A 20,698-nucleotide genomic window follows, 5' to 3' on the forward strand; every position below is an offset into this window, starting at 1 on the left:
TTTAAAAATAGATTTAAATAGAAAACAGCATTTAAAACCATTAAAAATCATTTTAAATCATATTTCACGATCTAAAATCTAATCGACTCCATGTATATTTTTCTATAGTGATGGTTAGAGTTTTTTTCTTTTTTCTTTTGTAATGAGGATTAAATAGGTAATTATGAAAATTTTACAATAATATATTAAAATAAACTTAAAATAAATTAAGAGTAAATTAAAAGTAAATTAAAAGTAAACTTTTTTTTCCACCTCAAAGCTTATAATACTAAACAATGGCAAATAAATAAACTATATTATTACTCTGCTCTCTAAAATATACTTAGATGTTTATGTTTTCTGCAAGTGATAAAGTGTCCCTTTAAGGTGATAAAATATTTCCCAATTACCCTGTCAGTGTTTATTCACTGATAACAACTCCCTGGATATACATTAAATATAAACATAAATGTATTATTTAATCTAAAACAGTTAGGATCAATATTTTTATCAGAATATTTATACAACATCAGCATTGAGAGTATTACTACTTAAACAGCTTTTACCCTTGAATTCACAGCATATGATACAATGATACAACTCATATTCAATTAATTCCATAAAAGTCCAAAAGGGGGCATGACCCATTTAAAAGGTCTTCCTCAGCTCTAAAAAGCCCCGGCAAAGCTTCTCTCATGTGTAATGGATGAAAAGTCTTTCCCGTATGCTGAGGTGAGAGGAATACAGAAGAAGAGAGAGGGTGTTTAAAAGAGCTTCCCTGGCAGTCAGGGCCGAATAGTCTCTGTACATACACCTGCACACTTTATCTCTCCCTCATCTTCCTCGCACTCTCTTTCCCCCTCTCACGCGCTTGCTTTTTTGTCCTTCTGCTCACTTTGTTTCCCCTGACAGTGGACTTTGGAGTCAGCTCTCCATGTCTGCTATGTGGGAAAAGCGAGAAAGACAGAGAGAGAGCAAACGCCCTTGAGAGTGTTGAGTATGTATGTGTGTGAAACTAAAGCATTTCCAACATTCATGTGCTTCGGTCAGGCAAACACCTTGATCAGCAACTGTCTTGTCCCCAAAACGTTTGCCCTGGATCAAAATGTATCGTGCCAATCAAAATCCAGTCTAATTATTATACTAAAGCACACAGTTTTCAGGGGTGGGCTGGCAGAAGTGGGCCATTTCCCACAAGGTTGTTTGATCCCTTACACAATCCTGCACCACCTACAGTGCCAAATGTTGTGAATTTGAGCAATGCATCATACATGTGCTCTGGTCAATGTTAAAGGAGACATTTTGTCATTTCAGAAAATAAATAAATAAATAAATGTAAACTATAAGTAGGGAGGCCATATGCACCGTTCATATGGGACAGGTCCCAGCCAGGATTTTAATATTGCCTAAAATATCCAGGTTTAGGCTGTTTGCACTGTGCAGGTTGATCATTGTGTGATATTCACGATAGCTATAGAGAACAGAGTAGATGGCTCCTTATGCTTTCAAACTGCTCTCGCACCTACTTTGGGTTTTTTTTATTTTTTTTATTGGTGCGCAGCAAAGCTTTTAAGTCAAACCAACGAACAGATACGTGCACATATTTCCATCACTTTGATCGTTCGCTGTAGATCTCACCTTCTCAAATAAATAAATCTATTGGGCCTGATATTTATTTTTATATTATATTATAAATATATATTAAATACCATTTAAATAGTTTAGTAATTTAGTTTTGCAGATTAATTAATTTCAGTAATAAAATAAATGCATTTATCTATTTGGTCTGGTTAGTCTTTTATTTATTTTAATAAATCAATAAGGCCTTTCTATTCTTTTATTTATTATATTTAAATATAAATATATATTTAAAATTTATAATATAAACATTAAATATTTAACTCTTTTCTTTTCGTACCACACTTTGGTCTTAAGAAAGTAATTATGTAAATTAATCTATTTAGTCTAGTTATTATTTTGTTTATTATACTTATATATTACATTAAATATTTTTATTTTTTCACATTAAAAAACATTTTTAAAAAATCATTGCGAAAGAACCTGACGTGAGATTTAAAATAAATTAAAAGAGGCTTCGAGGCAGAGAAATTTGCCTCGATCATTTTTTGTAATCAAGTTACTCGAGGAATCGTTTCAGCCCTATTCCAAATGCAAGGTTTTAATCATTAACATGGGTACCTGTAGGCCCCTAAAATCGTTTGAGCCCATTAGCTATGGCCTTGTATAAATCATGACTACAAGAGTGCCGTATGGTGGAAGACTAACTGCTAAATATCTCAGAAGAGTCTTGATATGACACCCAGAATGTGAGACCCTCTCATAAGATGTGAACTTGTAAAGGCTCTCACCAGAGTTTGACATGACTGGCTCTTTTTCTTCACCTCCTCCTCAAGGACTTCACACTCCTTTCTCTTCCTGCTGATCTCAGTCTCCTGAGGGAGAAAATAAAATAAATACTGTTAGATGGATAGATGGATTCAATTTGCTGTTAGATAAGATGTGGCCTAATGCAACCACCTCTCTTCAGGGAGGCTGATGTGGCATAACACACAATCTGTGTATGTATAAAGTACACATATACGTGAGCTCGTGCCTGTGTAGGAAACAGTAGCACATTCTCAGAGCCAGTGGGCACTCGTATACATCATCAACCTATAAATAGCAACGTTCTCTATAGCACAATATTGCACTTCCACCAGTGAAATGCATGTCTAAAAGTCACTATAAATACAAATCCACTAAAAGAAAAACAAATGCGCACACAGTTCTAATGGACACACATATATAGTCATGAAAAATGCGCACATTCAAAGTAAAAATAAAGTTCATGCAGTATGTGTGTAGCAAATCAGCTCAAATGGGAAATATGAATAATCAATCATAACTAGTTACTGACAAGCTTCGCAAATCCACGATCATTACCAGCGTGGATATGCGCAGCTTGTCAGTTAACAACGGCTCTGTGTAGTAACGGCTGCTTTATTTGAAAACACGCACTTGATGGAATTTACCGCTGATTAGAGAACCGACTTTACTAATGAGGTGTACATTAATTATTTATCGTGCACCCCTAAAATATTTAGATCCGCTGTAAGTATTTACTTGACATCTCAGTGTCAACTGTCTGTCAATTCTAAGAACGTTACTTTCCAGTTTAAGGAAAACAACTTTCTTACTGTACAATATTATTCAGAGCATGTAGCAAATATCTGCATGATTAGGGACTCCAGTTATGAACAAACAATGAACAACCTCAAGTGTGATACAACTAAGACTTTATTAACTACATAAACACTCAAACTAGTCTAACATATACACACACACACACACACACATGCGTAAACAGTTGGCAAAATAAGAGGGGTTAAAGCTTAAGCATTAAAGAGAAGAGAAATAAAGACATGAAGCTATAATACAATTTGATATTTAGCAGATCTACAGGCTGAAGGAAACATCAACATCATGAAACATCAGTCATCAAACATCATGAAACATCAGTCTCTTAGTTCAAACACACCTTTGTAAAAAGGTGCAAATGATACTTATTGTATCAATTAATAAGACTAAGTTTGATACTTGCATTTCTTGTCAGTCTGAAAGGGAGTCCTGATGCAATCTGTAGGCTTAAGTTGATATTTGCTGAAGTTGGTTGATTTAAAAAGAACCAGTTTGAGTCAGAAGATCTTGGAAAGGAAAGGCTTGGCCGAAAGCCTGGCACAAGCTCAGGTTGGGTTCTTGAGGACTCTTAGCTCTGCATCTTGCCTTGGAGTTTCATCATCTCAAAAACTACCAAAAAACAAAACTTCTCTGATCTGGTGATCAGTGATCTATAAAGGGTGACAATGTCACACCCTTGGGACTTGAGTGAGCCAATGTGGAATGATAGCATTGGAGGGAAGGTCCTCAGGTCAACCTTTTGTCCTCAGGCATATGTTTTACATCTGGTCTTTGATTTTATGTTGATGAAGAAACTATTAAAGATTCTGGTAACACTAATACCTTCCATAGATACCGAGGTATAAATTAACATTTAGACCATTAAAAATGCAGCCGAAAGATACCAAACATGACATACCTGTGACCTCCGTTAACAATAGTGTGCAATTCTAAAATGTTAATTTAAAAGAGTTTGTATCAATACATAAGCAAAATATATAAATAAATTTATTTAATTAAATTTAATTTTTTTTATTTTCTTTCTACAAAAAAATCTATTTTTAATGCATTTTTTTTTGCTAAATATATTTGTAATAATCTGATGTTATATAAATTAATAATATGATTTAGTCTTTTTTTATTTATTAAAAGGATCTATTATATTGAACATTTTAAATATTCGTGAAACTCAGTTTGGTGTTACATACATTATTTGGTCTGGTGGTAATTCATTTCTTATTTTAAATTGAAATGTTAGATTAAATATGTATAATTTCCAAATAAAATTTGGTCTGATTAATAAATCATATCTAGTTATACTTGAAATAATATTATTTTAAATTATTATTAAATGAATAACCAGAATGAATAAACAAAATAAATAACTTTGTAATTATTTTCTTTCTAATAATTATTAAAAGTATAACAAGGCCAAATCAAAATGATCTAAATAGTAAGTATTTACAGTAATGTATAAATATTATATATTTTGATTTGGTCTGGCTATACTTATAATAATTCATAATTAAAACATAAATATGTGTAAAATGCAATTTTGTGTAGCATACATACATCTGGTTATTCATTTATCATATTATATTTATATTATAGTAAATATTTACAATTTAAATACGTTTGTAATAATTCGGTGTTGAAACCATTTGTTCTGGTAATTCATTTATTATATTTATATATTATATTACATATTTACCATTTAAAATACATTCAGGAACAATCTGGTGTAAATAAATAGCACACTACTGTATCAGAAATGACACTCAATATTTTATGGTGTTCACGGTGTGTGTGTGTGCACTTTGGATGGGTAAAATGCAGAGCACAAATTCTGAGTATGGGTCACCATACTTGGCCGTGGGTCATTGCACTTTAAATAGTAGGTTTAAGTGAGATGATGAGATACAGTAAAATACAACATTTCCCTCTTATTCACTGTAAGTGCAGCTGAAGCTGTGTTTTGCTGTCATGTCAGTGGAGCTGTTCAGACCTCAGCATTAAGACTGATGAGGATCCACTTGCGACATCATTCCCTAATTAAACCCCTCTGTGATACCCACACATACACAAACACACACTGTGGGATCATAGTTAAAGTACAGGTACAGTACATCTCCAGCACTTTGTCTCATAACACACTGTATCTGCCAATGGCTGAATGACTTTATTGGTCTGTAGGGAAGGAGGTGTGCTGTGGTCCAGGCCGTATGTGGGATTGTGTAGTTATACGTGTGTGGGCTACAGATGGTCATACCATCCTCATAATGGGTATATCAGTCTCAAGATACGTTGTGTGTGTACGCACGCAGGTATTAGTGAATGGCAACATCCATCCTGCTGAGTGACACCTGGGATGGGGAGACAGAAGACCCAATTTTAATAATAAACGAACAATCATGAGGATAAATGGATGGATGGTTGGATGATGAATGGATTAATGGATGGAAAAGCCTGTGTTAGAAAGATACTACTGTAGCTATTCAACCCTTTAATTGTTCAACACAAAACATTTATAAAAAAAATATACATAATAAAAAGAACTTATCTGTATTAATTGTAAATCGGTTTACCATGAAAAGGTTATAATTTTACTACATTAATTTGTAAAGGCTATCAAAATATTTGGCATAAAAATGGCCATGTATGAACTGTTAATTCTCATTAATCGATTGCCATTAATGTTCTATAATTATTTTTACAGACTGCAACTTTAATCAAATATTGGCAAGCAGTGTTTTGGAGCACCTGTTCATTTCTAGCCTATTATATCATAATGCAGAGAATCATTATGAATTATATTTTCTGAATCCTCATGCATCGCAGAAACTGCAAACAAACATTGTGGGCTGTAGATATCCATCTTTCCAAAAATAATCACTTCTGGAATAAAATTCTTACTGACCACAAGCATTCGCACAGCACTGTGCATCTAAAATAAAATATGTTCTGATTGGCTATTATTTGGCCATGTCATGTGACGCATGAGTATATATATGCGCGTGTGTGTAAAAAAAACTTTTGAACCCATGTCCTTATTCACCTCAACCTAAATCACAGCGAAGTAACATTCCCATTGTCCAGTGCAATATATTAACAAGTTACAGATTACATAGCCTGTGCTTCTGGTGTATGTTCTGTCAGTGTGTTAAGTGTGTGTTTGTGCAGTGCAGTTACATAACATGACTTAGCACAGTGGGTGATATGCCAGAGAGTAATAGCTGTATCATTCTGCAGTTTGCCACTGCATGCTCTTGTTTAGCGGAGCACAGAGTTATTTAATATAGATTGGCAGCATAGATCTGGGGCATACTGGTGTTTAATGGCTGTTGTAGAGCAGTGGATAACTTGTCTCCGACATGGCAGTAAGTGTTAGTATTAATATTTAACATTTCATCAGCAATCATTTGTCTTAAAGCACATCAATGATGTTCATTTAATACCCTGCAGCCTCGTGTTCAGCCTAGCTCGGCCGACATGGTACATCGATACAGCACACGCTGAGTTTAAATGGACAGAGGGAGAAACCCATGCAGTACAACGATCTATCAGGCCTAATCAGCCTTTTATATAATGCCTTTACTCTGATGCTTTATCCGTATCATCTTCTCATGCTGTGTAACACTGTTCAAAGCTGTGCAACCATCTGGAAAATAGCGTTAATTGGTACCCCAGGTACAACTCCATTTTTGACCCCTTATGAAAAAGCACATCAGACAACTAGAGCAGATCTACATGATGGATTTTCCACTGATAGACAAACAGTTGGAAGGTTGTTGCATACAGTTCTTGTCCAATCATATCCTCATAAATATGTCAATAAAAAGATTAACTCAGGTTTGCAAATATGCATCATGGAATCCTGTAAAGGAAATAACATTTAAAAAAAATACTGTGAATTAAATGTAATGCTTTTTTTTTTATTTTTCATTTCATGTAAAATATGGTTTCATATTACATTACATATTACACAAGTGTTATGAAAATTAGTACATTTAAATATCTTAGCTTGAAATGTAATATTGAACAATGCACAACAAATAACTATTACATTCTTATAACATGATTTTGAGTAAATCTTTTAATTCAATGTTATTATAAAGTGCACTTTTTAACAGTATACTTGTGTGTTAAAAATATAATTTAAATATGTTTTAAAAAAACAGACTTTAAAGATTTGAAGTACACTAAAAGTGCACATTCAATACAGTTAAGCATACATTTTCTCTAGAGTGATTACCCATAGTTATGTACTAATCCTTGGTAAGGTACAGTAAAGTACAGTACAGTGTGAAAGATACAACGACACAGTCCATGGTTAACAATGACTTTTGATTAACAACTTCAAGTGTGAAAAGCTCTGAAAAGTAGTCTGCTTCACTCACTTAAATTATTATAAAATATGAATCACAACATTGATTGATCCATTGTTGAAAATTTAGATGGCACAGGCTCATATACTCAAACATGACACAGCTAGTTATTTTGTAGCAGTAGCCAATGAGCTTGCTGCTCAACATTCAATTTCAAGGATAGTGCTTGCTGTAGCAGTTGCAGCATGCTTCAGGAACCCTTCTCCTTCCCCAGCTCCACCTGTATAGATCTGCTATGGGATAATTTGATGTATGTTATATATTGGGGTTATTTCATATATGTTATATGTGCAGCAGCAGTAATTAGTACATGCACACAGCAGCATGCTGTGGATGTACTGGCAGTAGGATGTCTCTGCCACAGCAGCAGCATCGCAGATCTATTCCGCCAAGACCAAACACTTTAATATTGCCATGTATAATACCATGCTAAACTCTCAGAGAGCTGTCATGAAAGAACTAACCTTAAAATAAAAATCAATCATTTACACAAAAGAACCAGTAACAAGGGTATGCAGTGTACTAAACTGTGCCCAAAAGAGAAATACTGTAAATCTGACAACACTTCCCTTTGAGGACAATTTTATTTTTTATAAATCACAAAAGCTTACTTTTTAGGACAGAATGAGTGTTCAAAACCTTTTTGACCCAAAGGCCCTCCATTGTCCATTGTTCACTGCAAAGGATCAATTGGTGAGCAAGTTACATCTACATTTCTCTAAATGTGTTCTCATTATAAAACAAACATGTACATCCTAGATGACCTGAGGTTGAGTACATTTGAGCAATTTTCAATTGTTGGGTGAACTATTGCTGTAAGTAAAAAAAAAACCTTTTTAACAATTTGTTCATGATTTTAAATCATGGCATAACTACAAAAATTATATTCATTATATAAATAATGGGGTTAAATAATTTTATTAATTTAAATCACTGACATCACTAACACATTCTTTCATACTTGTGTTTTTCCCTCAACATTTAAACAGGCTTGTCCTGTATAACCCCACTACTTAAGAAACCCACTCTAAACCCAGCTCTTTTAGAAATCTACATCCCTTCATTCTTCCTTTTATTGAAAAACACTTGAACTAGTTGTGTTTTTTCACACAGACAAATCTCCGGGACAGCAATCAGTCTGGCTTTAGAAGTGGATATTTAACCTAGACTGTCTTGTTCTCGGTTGTTGAAACCCGAGAGGCCTAATGGTTAGAGATTTAGAGTTGTAATCCAAAGGTTGTGAGTTCGAGTCTTAGTCTGGCAGGAATTGTAGGTTGGGGGAGTGAATATACAGAGCTCTCTTCCACCTTCAATACCACAACTGAGGTGCCCTTGAGCAATGCACCGAATCCCCAGCTGCTTGCCAGGGAACACAGCATAAATGGCTGCCCACTGCTCCGGGTGTGTGTGTGTGTCTTCACTGCTGTGTGTGTGCACTTTGGATGGGTTAAATGCAGATCACAAATTCCGAGTATGAGTCACCATACTGAGCTGTATGTCACGTCACTTTCACTTTCACTAAGACTGGTAGGAGCGGCTTACAGATCTTCATTACTTATCTTGCTGGATCTGTCGGCTGCTTTTGACAAGGTCAACCACCAGATCCTCCTGTCAACCCTAATGGCAAATAACATCTCAGGAACCACACTCCTGTGATTCGAGTCTTACCTCTCAGATAGGTTCTTCAAGGTGTCTTGGAGGGGTGAGGTGCCCAATACAACCTGTCACTTTCCCTAAGTCGCAACATCTAGCTACTGGGGTGCCTCAGGGCTCAGTTATTGGATCACTTATCTTCTCTGTCTACATGGCATCACTAGGTTCTGTCATTTCTACAATTAATCCAGACTGCGACTGCAAGATTAGTCTTTAATGAGCCAAAAAGAATGCATGTCACACCTCTGTTCATCAATTTGCACTGGCTACCAATAGCTGCTTGCATAAAATTCAAGGCATTGATGTTTGCCTACAAATCCAACACTGGTTCCCCTTTACCTAAATTCACTACTTCAGAATTATGTGCCTTCTAGAAGCTTGCGTTCTGCAACTGAAAGTAAACGGTACATTGTAGTGCCATCACAAAGAGACACAATATCACATTACCAGACTTTTACATTAATTGTTCTCTCCTGGTGGAATGACCTGCCCAACTCAATCTGAGCAGTCCATCTTCAAGAAACGGTTAAAAACACACCTCTTCCGTTTTCATTCAACCCTCTAACTTCAGCACTCTCTATTCTAACTCTATCTTATCTATTTGTTTTCTTTTTATTATAAAATGACACTATAATACTAGCATTCCTTATTTTTTTCAATTATACCTACTTGTTTTTTTTTTTATTCATTATATTAAAAAAACCTTGCGTACTGCATTAGACTGAGAATTGTCACTACACTTACATAGTATTGCTCTTTTGTTGATTTTGATTGCTTCTATTGTCCTTTTTTGTCTGTTGCTTTGGATAAAAGTGTCTGCTAAATGACTAAATGTAAATGTGATAATAATTAGCTTTATACTTAAACAATAGAAGCTATAGCATTTCTTTATTTGGATCAGCTGTTATTTATAAAGAAATTATGTCACATAAACACACCAAAGACAGAAACAACAGTTTTTCTTCATTAGATCCAGTATGTTATTTAAATAAAGCCTTTTTAATATCTCTTTTCTGGTTCAAACATATAATACCAGGCCTGTATCTTGGGGAAAAAAGGCATTTTTTAAAAGAAAATGCCTTTTAATATAATATCTACACAGAACAAAATTATAAAGGCAACACTTTTGTTTTTGCCCCCAGCTGAACTCAAAGTTCTAAGATTTTTTTATGTACATAAAAGGCATCTTTCTCTCAAATGTTGTTCACAAATCTGTTAGTCAGCACTTCTCCTTGGATGAGATAATCCATCCACCTCACAGGTATGGCATATAAAGATACTGATTAGACAGCATGATTATTGCACAGATGTGCCTTAACAATAAAAGGATCATCTAAAATGTGCAGTTTTACTGTAATGGGGGGTCTGGGGGGTCCAAAAACCAGTCAGTTCCTGGTGTGATCATAATTTGCCTCACACAGTACAACACATCTCCTTCGCATAGAGTTGATCAGGTTGTTGATTGTGGCCTGTGGAATGTTGGTCCACTCCTCTTCAATGGTTGTGCGAAGTTGCTGGATATTGGCAGGAACTGGAACACACTTTCGTATACGCAGATCCAGAGCACCCCAAACATGCTCAATGGGTGACATGGCCATTCAAGAACTGGAATGTTTTCAGGTTCCAGGAATTGTGTACAGATCCTTGCAACATGGGGCCGTGCATTATCATGCTGCAACATGAGGTGATGGTTGTGGATGAATGGCACAACAATGGGCCTCAGGATCTCGTCACGGTATCTCTGTGCATTCAAAATGCCATCAATAAAATGCACCTGTGTTTGATGTACATAACATACACATGCTCATACCATAACCCCACCGCCACCATGGGCCACTTGATCCACAACGACATCAGCATGCCAGTTACACGCTCCCTCAAAACTTGCAACATCTGTGGCATTGTGCTGTGTGATAATACTGCACATTTTAGAGTGGCCTTTTATTGTGGCCAGCCTAAGACACAACTGTGCAATAACCATGCTGTCTAATCAGCATCTTGATATGTCACACCTGTGAGGTGGATGGATTATCTCCGCAAAGGAGAAGTGCTGACTAACACAGATTTAGACAGTTTATTTGTGAATAATATTTGAGAGAAATAGTTTTTTTGTGTACATAGAAAAAGTCTTAGATCTTTGAGCTTAGCTCATGAAAAATGGGGGCAAAAACAAAAGTGTTCCAATTATAATTTTGTTCAGTGTAATTTGAAGATTATGAGTTCAAAAATATAAATAAAATATTTTCATCTTTAATGCACTTATCAAAATAATATATATATTAGAATAATATATATAAATAATATCTTTTAAATGCTTTAATGACAAAAAAGTACTAAAAATTTATAATTGAATTTATAATCTGCAAAGGTGTGGAAAAGCATATATTCGGTGCTCATTAGCATCCAATGTTCACATCACATCTTGCATACTAAGATTTTGGTCAATTTTTTTTTAATTTTTTAATTTTTTTTGGCACAAATGAAACTTTGGGAGTTGGTTGAAACAATAAAAATGTAATTTGATAGTGCAGTTGAATGAGCTATTTTGCATTTATATTCTATTTCTACAAAGAAATAAGCACTGGCGTTATAAAATATTCTCTAAAGCTCACTTGAATTTGTTACTTTGTCACTTTAAAACCCATTTAGGATGTACCTCACTTCCAGCTGCTGACTGACTCAGTAATGAGGAAGCATGCTAGCACTCTTTGGTTTTTAGACACAACCTCTCTGATCTCAAGTCCTGATTCTAAATGAAGACAGGTGCTTCTCCCAGGGATCTAAAAAGCTCTTGATCTCATCTGAACAGGCCTAACATATTCACACACACACTTAATGATCTCTGTCTAACATCCACTTGATCTTTTTCATCAAAAAGCCAAACTAAATGTTTGTTTTTAGTTCAAGTACGAAACTATTCACTGAAACTGGCCTTAATGGGTTAAAACATCAAGCAGACTAATTTATGAAATAATGCCACCTTGGAAAATTGTTAGATTTTGACCTATTTGAACAATATGAGTGTGGGAGTAAACCAAATAAAGCCCTGTTTATTGTGAGAGCTAATCTTTGCAGCATTAGCAGGTACCTTCACAAAGCACTGCTGCCCAAACAGCACATTAACAGCAAAAATGAGTGACATCTTTGTGACAAGTTGACACGTAATTTTGTATCTCTAACAAACACAACCAGCCTTACCTCTGGGATTATATAGATTAAGGGAGCGCTGGCTGAGATTTGAGCATGTTAGTGATTTAGAGGGGCTTGAGCTTTGCTTTGAGTTTAAATGAGGAAATACAAAGACAGACCCGGTCAATTAAGGTAATGTAGTGGAACATACACACAGCACATCACAACTGAAATTACAAACACAGTCTCTCTCTCTCTCTCTTTCTAAAGCACACAGTGAGTAAGAAAAAGTGCTGAGGAGGCGCCCCTGCAGAGACTCGGTGGATAACAAATTGCTTTATTTTTGGGTCTGCACACAGATTGGACTGCAGGCGCTGCACAGTTCAAAACACACACACACACACACACACACAAACGTCCTCCTTCTTCACTGCTAATATTTGATAATTTCTACTAAAAATAAAACTTCATCATAAATTTGTGGTTGGTGATAAATATAATACGACAATCAAGGGAATATCAATTTGCATTCCTCTCCAACCATACTTGACTGGTGGTGAGAAAGTCTATACTTATGAATTTGTAAAAAGACAAATTTTGCATGCTCTATTAATGTACTGTAAGCATTAGCATTCAGCTATTAAGCTTATTTATTAATTTAAAACTGTCATTATTTACTCATTATTTCTCGTCATCTTGTTCCAAACCTTTATAATGTTAGTTTTTTAGTGGAACACAGAACGATCATTTCTTAAAAAAACACAGCCATAACATAAGAATTTAGCTGGATTTTTTTTCTTTCTAATTTTCTGATCCAAAATGATTGAATTTGCTATGGCTTTTCTAAACACTTCGTAGATGTTTGTAGCATCATTTTTTGAGGTAGAAACTCACCAGTAATCATTATGCATTTACAAAATTATCATTTGAGACCATAAGAGCAGTAACCTTTAATTGTGTTGAGCTTAATTATCGATTTTTATTCTCTTTTGTTTTAATATTGTTTTTGCCGTTATTTACATCCTGTAAAATAATAGCCTGCACACATTTCTTAAAGAACTACCCCTTTGAAATTTACAGCTTAATTCCACGTTTTGAAAAGTTTTAAAAGAATGAAATCTATTTAAATGCACAGAGATCATTTCTGAAAACGTTTTGGTATAAACAATAACAGACCATTTTTTTGGAGAAACAGAATACAAAGCATTGTTTGCATCAGTTGAAAACATACACACACACACACACACACACACAAACACAGGCTCTCAGCTTGGTTACTGTTGACATGCTCGCTGGTCCTTATCTGAGAAAGAGGCAGGAATGTCAGAGCATTCATTGTCCGCTCCAGAGAATTCATAAACAAGAAAACAGCAAACAAAGTAAACACATCAGATGACCTGTCACCGGTCTGACATCTCCCTCTAGACCTCAGCTTGATCTGACTTTGAGCATTCAAACTGTTTCTCTTCAAATAGAACGAATGAAAAAAGAAGATGCTAAGGACAGAGAAAAAAGATGTAGGTTGGGGGAAGAATGATGACAGACAAAATTGACCTTTTTCTGCTCTTCACTTGAGTCCTCAAATCCAGACACAGCACCCAGACAATCACATTTCCACTTCCTCCCTGTCTTTAAGCTATGACGAAGCTAAACAAACACAGGGAGTATGTTGTTTTAGAAGATAATAACATTTTGTCTAGTGAATTAAAATATGTCATGACAGCAAGCAGAGCACAGAAGGATGAAAGGCAGTCTTGTGAACGGTTTCTTTATCCTGGCAGCTGAACATGCCCACCAACAACTAAATATAGATTCAGTCTGAAATAGCAGCTAAGAGCATCAGTGTGATGCTGATTGGACAGACAGTCATGATGACATTGGAGAAATTACACGAGACGACTCGCTGATCCTTAACATTAGCAATCAGATATGTACATTCTGTGTCAGGTTGAACTGCAATGAGATCACAAGTGTCATACGGGATACTCTGTCCTGTCCAGGGAAGATGTGTTCTACCAAGACAGCCCTTATTGAGTCCATTATTTGAAAAACAAATGCAGTCCTAGAAAAGGGAAAAAATGCTTTAAATAGCAACATTTACTTCCAGCTTAGCTAAGATGAACCGTTAATCCAACAGTTTGCATTGGTGGACTGTTGCATCATGATTTGCCCAGTTGAGATGAAATCTGCATTTTCTGAAAGAATTAACAAAGGAAATAATATAAGGATAATAATTTATAGAATAAAATAACCGCTACAGCTGTAGATTTGGAATGGTGAAATGTTTCAATTTTGTGTCAATTTTAGGGTTGACCGGCCATAAATAGTTTTTTGGTCTTTTTCGGCCGATTTTTCCGGAAGTGTGCCCGCGTGCACAGACTACATTGTAATCATACGCTGTCATGTAATTTGTGTGGAAGTATTTTGAAATCTGTGCGTAGGACACAGGCAGCAGTTCAGCACTGGAAGTGTAGAGCTACACGTCTGAGGCACAGATAGCAGGAAGCGATCAGTCGTTGGTGTACTGGCACACAAATAAGAGTCTTTCCTGCGCCGCTCACTGAAGCTGCGTGAGCGTACTGTACCTGTTCGCGCCCTCCACAAGCAGAGACAGTGAAGGGATGTTCAGCTCAACTTCTCACAGGTTGGATGAGAAACGAAACGGACTAAACTGTGACAAAACTGTGACAAAACTGAAATGCTTTTTTTTTTTTTTTGGTAAAGTACAGACTTGCATACACGTTTGAAAAGCCAGAAGTAAACGTCAGTTCTGTATAGGATGATTATTTTTATTTTACCTTAAAATTACATCGACTTAATTTGGTTTAAAAATCACCTGCTGTAGCACACTGAGAAAAAGTTTCATTCATCCAATGAAAAAATTTTAGGGTAATGATTCACATCTATTTTTTTAACTTGAGCCAATAGTTATTTATTTTTCATTGGCTCAAGTAAAAAAATATAGATGTGAATCATTGCCCTATTATTTTTTATTTTTTGGATGAATGAAACACTCTGCATCTTTGTTTTATTCGCACCAACATTATTTGATTTTAACATTTTGGAATAATGTATTTATATACAGTACCATTCTTTTATTTAGTCTCACTGGTAAAGACCAGTTTTTTAATTTAAAACCAAATTTAAAAACTAAAACAAATACTGAAGGCTGATTAAGAAACCTCTTATTGAATGGGTGTTGATTGTGTTGTTTGGACTGTAGAACTATGCAGTTATTGCCTTTTAATTTCACATGGTTACAGTTAATGTTTTCATTTAAGGCCAGTTCTATGTAGTTTCAACCCAATTCAAAAACTAAAGCTAAATGCTGATGTCTGTATCATCTATGTTTGTACTGAATGAAGGCTACTTATTGTGCAGTTACTGCCATTCATTTCAGATGGTTACGGTTATTGTATTGTTTGACCTATAAATTTTTTTTGAAAAAAAAACAACAACTAATAAAAATGACTGGCATATAACAAAAGTACAAGCTAAATCTTAATTCAAATTAAAATGAAAACTGAATATATACAAATAAAAAGTAATTCAAATAATACTGTAGTAGTATATCAATTATACTAAAATAACAGTGGGGTAAATGAATAATCCATGCATTAATTAAAAAAATAAAATTAAAAGCAATTTGCAAATGGCATGTTAATTCAATAAATTAATCAACATATTAATTCAATATTTAAACATTTATAAATAAGCAGTTTTAAATGCGTCTCATAACCTTACTTATTTTGTTAATAGAGTTCATGAAAATAAGGCTAATGGTGCGCTGACTTCTAACAAGGCTTCGGTTTCTTTCCCACACTCCCCCAAAACATCTCTTCTGGTAGTTTGTAAGTCTGGTGAGCTGGTATGAAATTCAGTGAATAGGGCAGATTGCTTTACAGCAGCAACAAATGCACAAACACTTTAATTATTATATACAGTGAGATATTACAAACCTGAATTCCACTTAAGTGTAGGGAGCTGCAAAGTCACAAATGCTTTAAATGCAAAGTCACAGCTTTAAATGCTGATTGAACTGCAGAAAGGAAGATAGAGAGAGATTGTTTGTCAGCAGAATTCCACAGACAAGAGCCCACACACACACTGACTGACTGCACAGCCTCTTTTCTACAGATGCCTGAACTAGTAAGTCAGCAGTCAGTCAAGTAGAGAAAGTGCCCATTCGAGGGTGGAGAACGAGTGAGAAAAAAGCAAGAAATACCCTATTCTGAGCACTTTTAAGAATGATCAAACACTTCTAAAGCTCAAACAGAATGCTAAGCACGCAAGCCCTGACAGACAAACACAAGCAAAGTAACAAAAACACTCTGAACTTCTGCTGACAGCAACGGCCTATTCACTTCAGACATTTTGAACTATCAGATTGTGATCCTATTAAGAATGCATATTCCATTTACATAAAATCTTACAAATGGTTAGATGTCTGATCAATAAAATGCATGAAGTGACCAAGAAGATACCCACTCAACCACAAAGACACACAGAAAAACAAATGGCACACCAGAGCTTTTACACCGATTGTGAATCTGATCACGTAATTTGATCCCATTAAGATGTCGAGCAGATCTAGAACATTATGAATACATTATAGAGGCGTTTGATTCAATTAAAGGGATCTGAGTGTGGCTGTGACTAGCAGTGTATTTCACAGCACAACGGCCTCTGCTTTTGCTGCAGGCCAACAGAAGGAATGCCATATTATTATTGTAATGACCAATCTCTCTATTGTCTTTCTGTTTGACACATTACAAATATATCTAAGAGCAGTCAAATTTCAACTTGTATTGTACACCCATCATCACCTTTCTGAAACTCCATCAGTCATGAACCTTACTTTTCACAGCTACTGCAAAATTCTCACTCGCGGTCGAAAATAACATAAACAAAAACTATATAAAAAAAAAAAACGGAATCTAACCTATATTCATAAACATTTCACAAAAAAGTCAAAATTTTAGTAGATTAATCCGAAACAAAACATTTAATCATTTAGCAGACACTTTAATCGAAAGTGACTTAAAACTGAGGACAATAGAAGCAATAATAAAAAAAACAGTAATCAAAAAACAGCAAGCAAAACAAAATTTTATCATTTATAATTTTATCATCTTTCATCCAAAGGGACTTACTAATGAGGACAATTGAAGCAAACAAAACAAAGTAAAAAAATATTCAATCACATAGTTTTCAGAAGATGCTTTTATCCAAAGGGACTTACAAATGAGGATAACAGAAGCTATCAAACAAAACAAAACAAAATATTTATTCATTTAGCACATGCTTTTATCCAAAGGGACTTACTAATGAGGACAATTGAAGCAAACAAAACAAAGCAAAAACATTTAATCATTCATCTTCCAGCAGATGCTTTTATCCATAGTGACTTAAAAATGAGGATAACAGAACCAACAGACAAAACAAAACAAAAAAAGAAAACAAAAGTAAACATTTAATCATTTGGCAGATGCGTTTATCCAAAGTGAGTGAACAAATGAGGACAATCGAAGCAAACAAAACAACAAAACAAAAGTCTGCTGGCCTGGTCTGTTTTCTAAACTTAGGTCAGTTTAGACATTTTTTTCAAAGATGGCTTGCTTAGGCAACAACCACATGTGGATTCAAGCAACAGCTGAGGAATAAAATAAATTATTATAATTCTAATCTAAAATATTTGCTGTGCACTCCAATAATAACTGCACCATAACTGCAACGGTATTTTTTGTTGCCAGTATTATTGTGCTGGTGAAAAGCATAAAACCTGCATACACACCATACCTGCATAAAACAGACTGGACATTCATGCTGGCCTAAGCTGGTCTTTTCAGCAGGGTAAGAGTACCAGCAAAAATTGACTGTAAATGAAGCACACAGCCACTCTCAGACAGAAGTACTACAATTTAAAACGTTTAACAAATTAATTAAAAACAGGTAAAATCTAAACAATATGTAAACAAATAAATAATATATTAATAACAATAAAAATATGAATTACATTATATAAGTATTTATAATTAACATGTATAAATAGATTCAAGTATTTGTAGGCAAACATTTAATCATAAAACACACATAAACAGGAAAGTTTTGAATAGGCTCTGAAGATAGTATATTGTGGTACTCCATCAGTTTCCATTCATATCAATATTTCTGCTGTGCGTCATACAGTGGGCATCTTCAGAGAGATGCATAAGGCTTCAGACAGACTTCATTGATCACATCAGCTCTGATATCAGTCCATGAGCAGAGTCTTTCTAAATAAATTGTGAAGTCTATAGAGGCGACCTGGAGTCCCTTCATATAATGCAAGTAGTTTATGCTCTTGCTCACTGTCAGCACTGCTGTTCATTAATCATAGTGCTGTCACTGAGGGAGCTCACACTGGGCTTAATACATTTAGGAGGTGCTAAAATATAATGTGGCAGCTTTGTTGGCTAATCACATGATGATGATGATGATGATGATGATATACACTGTATGAGTCCTTCCACTGTAAGAGATGGAAAGAAACTGAGCTGCTGCGGTGGCCACAGCTCACATCGGTCAGCCAGAGAGACCAGTCTAGCCTTCTGGGTAAAGGGAGTTATTTGAGCGATCACATCCAGCCAATGGAACAGGCTTGTTTTGACTCACCAGGCTAAGAATAGACGAATCTTGGCGAGGAAGAGATGAGGCAGGCTACTGTAAGCTGGGAGGGGCTGAAGGGTGAGAGCCCACAGGAACATTTTATTGTTCAGAGGATGTGCTTTCATAACTTAATTCAGTTCTTAGTTATGGCTTATTGAATTATTTCTGTTTTCTAGAATTCCTTAGGAGATATAAAATCAGACACAAATAACATTTGTTGACATAGTAAGAGCAGGGAGCAATCAAATTCATGGGTATAGTATAAAGTATCTCAATCTTGATTGCAGACTTGAGCCATTTAAAACAATGTTGAGATTTCTTCTGCAACTAGAAGAGATCCATTAAATTACTAAGGCCTTTTTCTCAAAAATGCATGAGAGACATAACTGCATAACTGCCTATTTGGTTTCCATGTAATTAATTTCTTTCTAGGATCAAGCAATTTAGATATTTAAAATGTCTTATTTGTGATTTTCTTTCCTAAAGTAGAACAACAGTATTAAACCAACATACTAGCATTTATTTATTTGTAAAGAAATTACTACTAGTATAAAGCAAGGAATTAGTATTCTTCAAAACATCCTGAAAAAGTATTAGGTTTCCATAAAAAATATTAAGCAGCACAAAATTATCAACATTTTTTTTTTATTCAAACAAAGTGAAACTCAAAAAGTAACAAGGACAAACATAAATCAACATAGTTAATAATAAGAAATATTTCTTGGGCATTAAATCAGCATTTTCTTATGGATCATATGACACTATCCTTGTGAAATAAATACTAAATATGTATTTTAAATACATTTACATTTGCAACGCACTATGGGCTAAGCATACTACACATACGTTTACATATTTATGTGCTTAAAGACACACTCCACTATTTAAAAAAAAAAGGCTCATTTTCCAATTCCCCTGGAGTTAAACAGTTGAGTTTTAGCCGATCTTCGGGTCTGGCGGTAGCACTTTTAGATTAGCTTAGTATAGATCATTGAATCCGATTAGACCAAAGAGTTTAGATATTTTCCTATTTAAAACTTGACTCTTCTGTACTTCCATCGCGTACTAAGACTGACGGAAAATGAAAAGTTGTGATTTTCTAGGCCGATAATTTTTGAGCGAGATGCTAACGGTCTAATCAGATTCAATGATCTATGCTAAGCTAAGCTAAAAGTGCTATCGCCAAACCTGGAGATCCGCTAAATGGATTAAAAAAACGGTAAAACTCAAAGTTGCAACTCCAAGGGAGTTGGAAAATGAGCCTATTTTCAAAAAATTATGGAGTGTTCTTTTAAAAATACCCTGCAATTTTATGCAAAACATAATTAAAACAGAAAAAAATTATTATTATAATATTATTACTGTTTTACTGTATTTTTTATGCATCCTTGTTTTTGATTCTATGGTTCTTGCATGTAAATTCTTCCAAAATAAAATGATACATTAACAAATGACTTTTGTGAGGCAATTCTCTTTAACAAATCAAACACATACAGTACAGCCCAACCAGAGTAGTCTGATTATTCATATGTGTACTGTAGGTTATTTTTAGTGAATAAAATCCACAACCAATGCAACAGATTCCAAAACAAATCACCCTTATGAGTTGGCTATTTTCAGAGAATCAAACCCACACAGTCAGAAAAGTAGAGTCCAAGTGATTCATCAACGAATGACATGTATTAACCATTTCTAAGTGCCTCGAAACACAGAGCTTTTACTATAAC

The 20,698-nt window shown here is 34.8% G+C and overlaps 1 protein-coding gene across 27 annotated transcripts in view; it reads right to left on the bottom strand.

Annotated features, from left to right (window-relative positions):
- Positions 1-20,698, bottom strand: part of rimbp2b (RIMS binding protein 2b) — a 141,174-nt gene that overhangs the window by 74,559 nt on the left and 45,917 nt on the right. For all 27 annotated transcript variants that reach the window (XR_009422760.1, XR_009422759.1, XR_009422761.1 and 24 more), the window contains exon 4: positions 2,349-2,432. Coding sequence is in view for 20 of the 27 variants with exons in the window: in XM_059503423.1 (XP_059359406.1) it covers positions 2,349-2,432 (84 nt within the window). In the remaining 7 variants the exon portion in view is untranslated. The remainder of the gene's footprint in view (positions 1-2,348; positions 2,433-20,698) is intronic.

The sequence above is a fragment of the Carassius carassius genome, chromosome 21 (genome assembly GCF_963082965.1).
Source record: "Carassius carassius chromosome 21, fCarCar2.1, whole genome shotgun sequence".
In the NCBI taxonomy this organism is placed as follows: domain Eukaryota; kingdom Metazoa; phylum Chordata; class Actinopteri; order Cypriniformes; family Cyprinidae; genus Carassius; species Carassius carassius.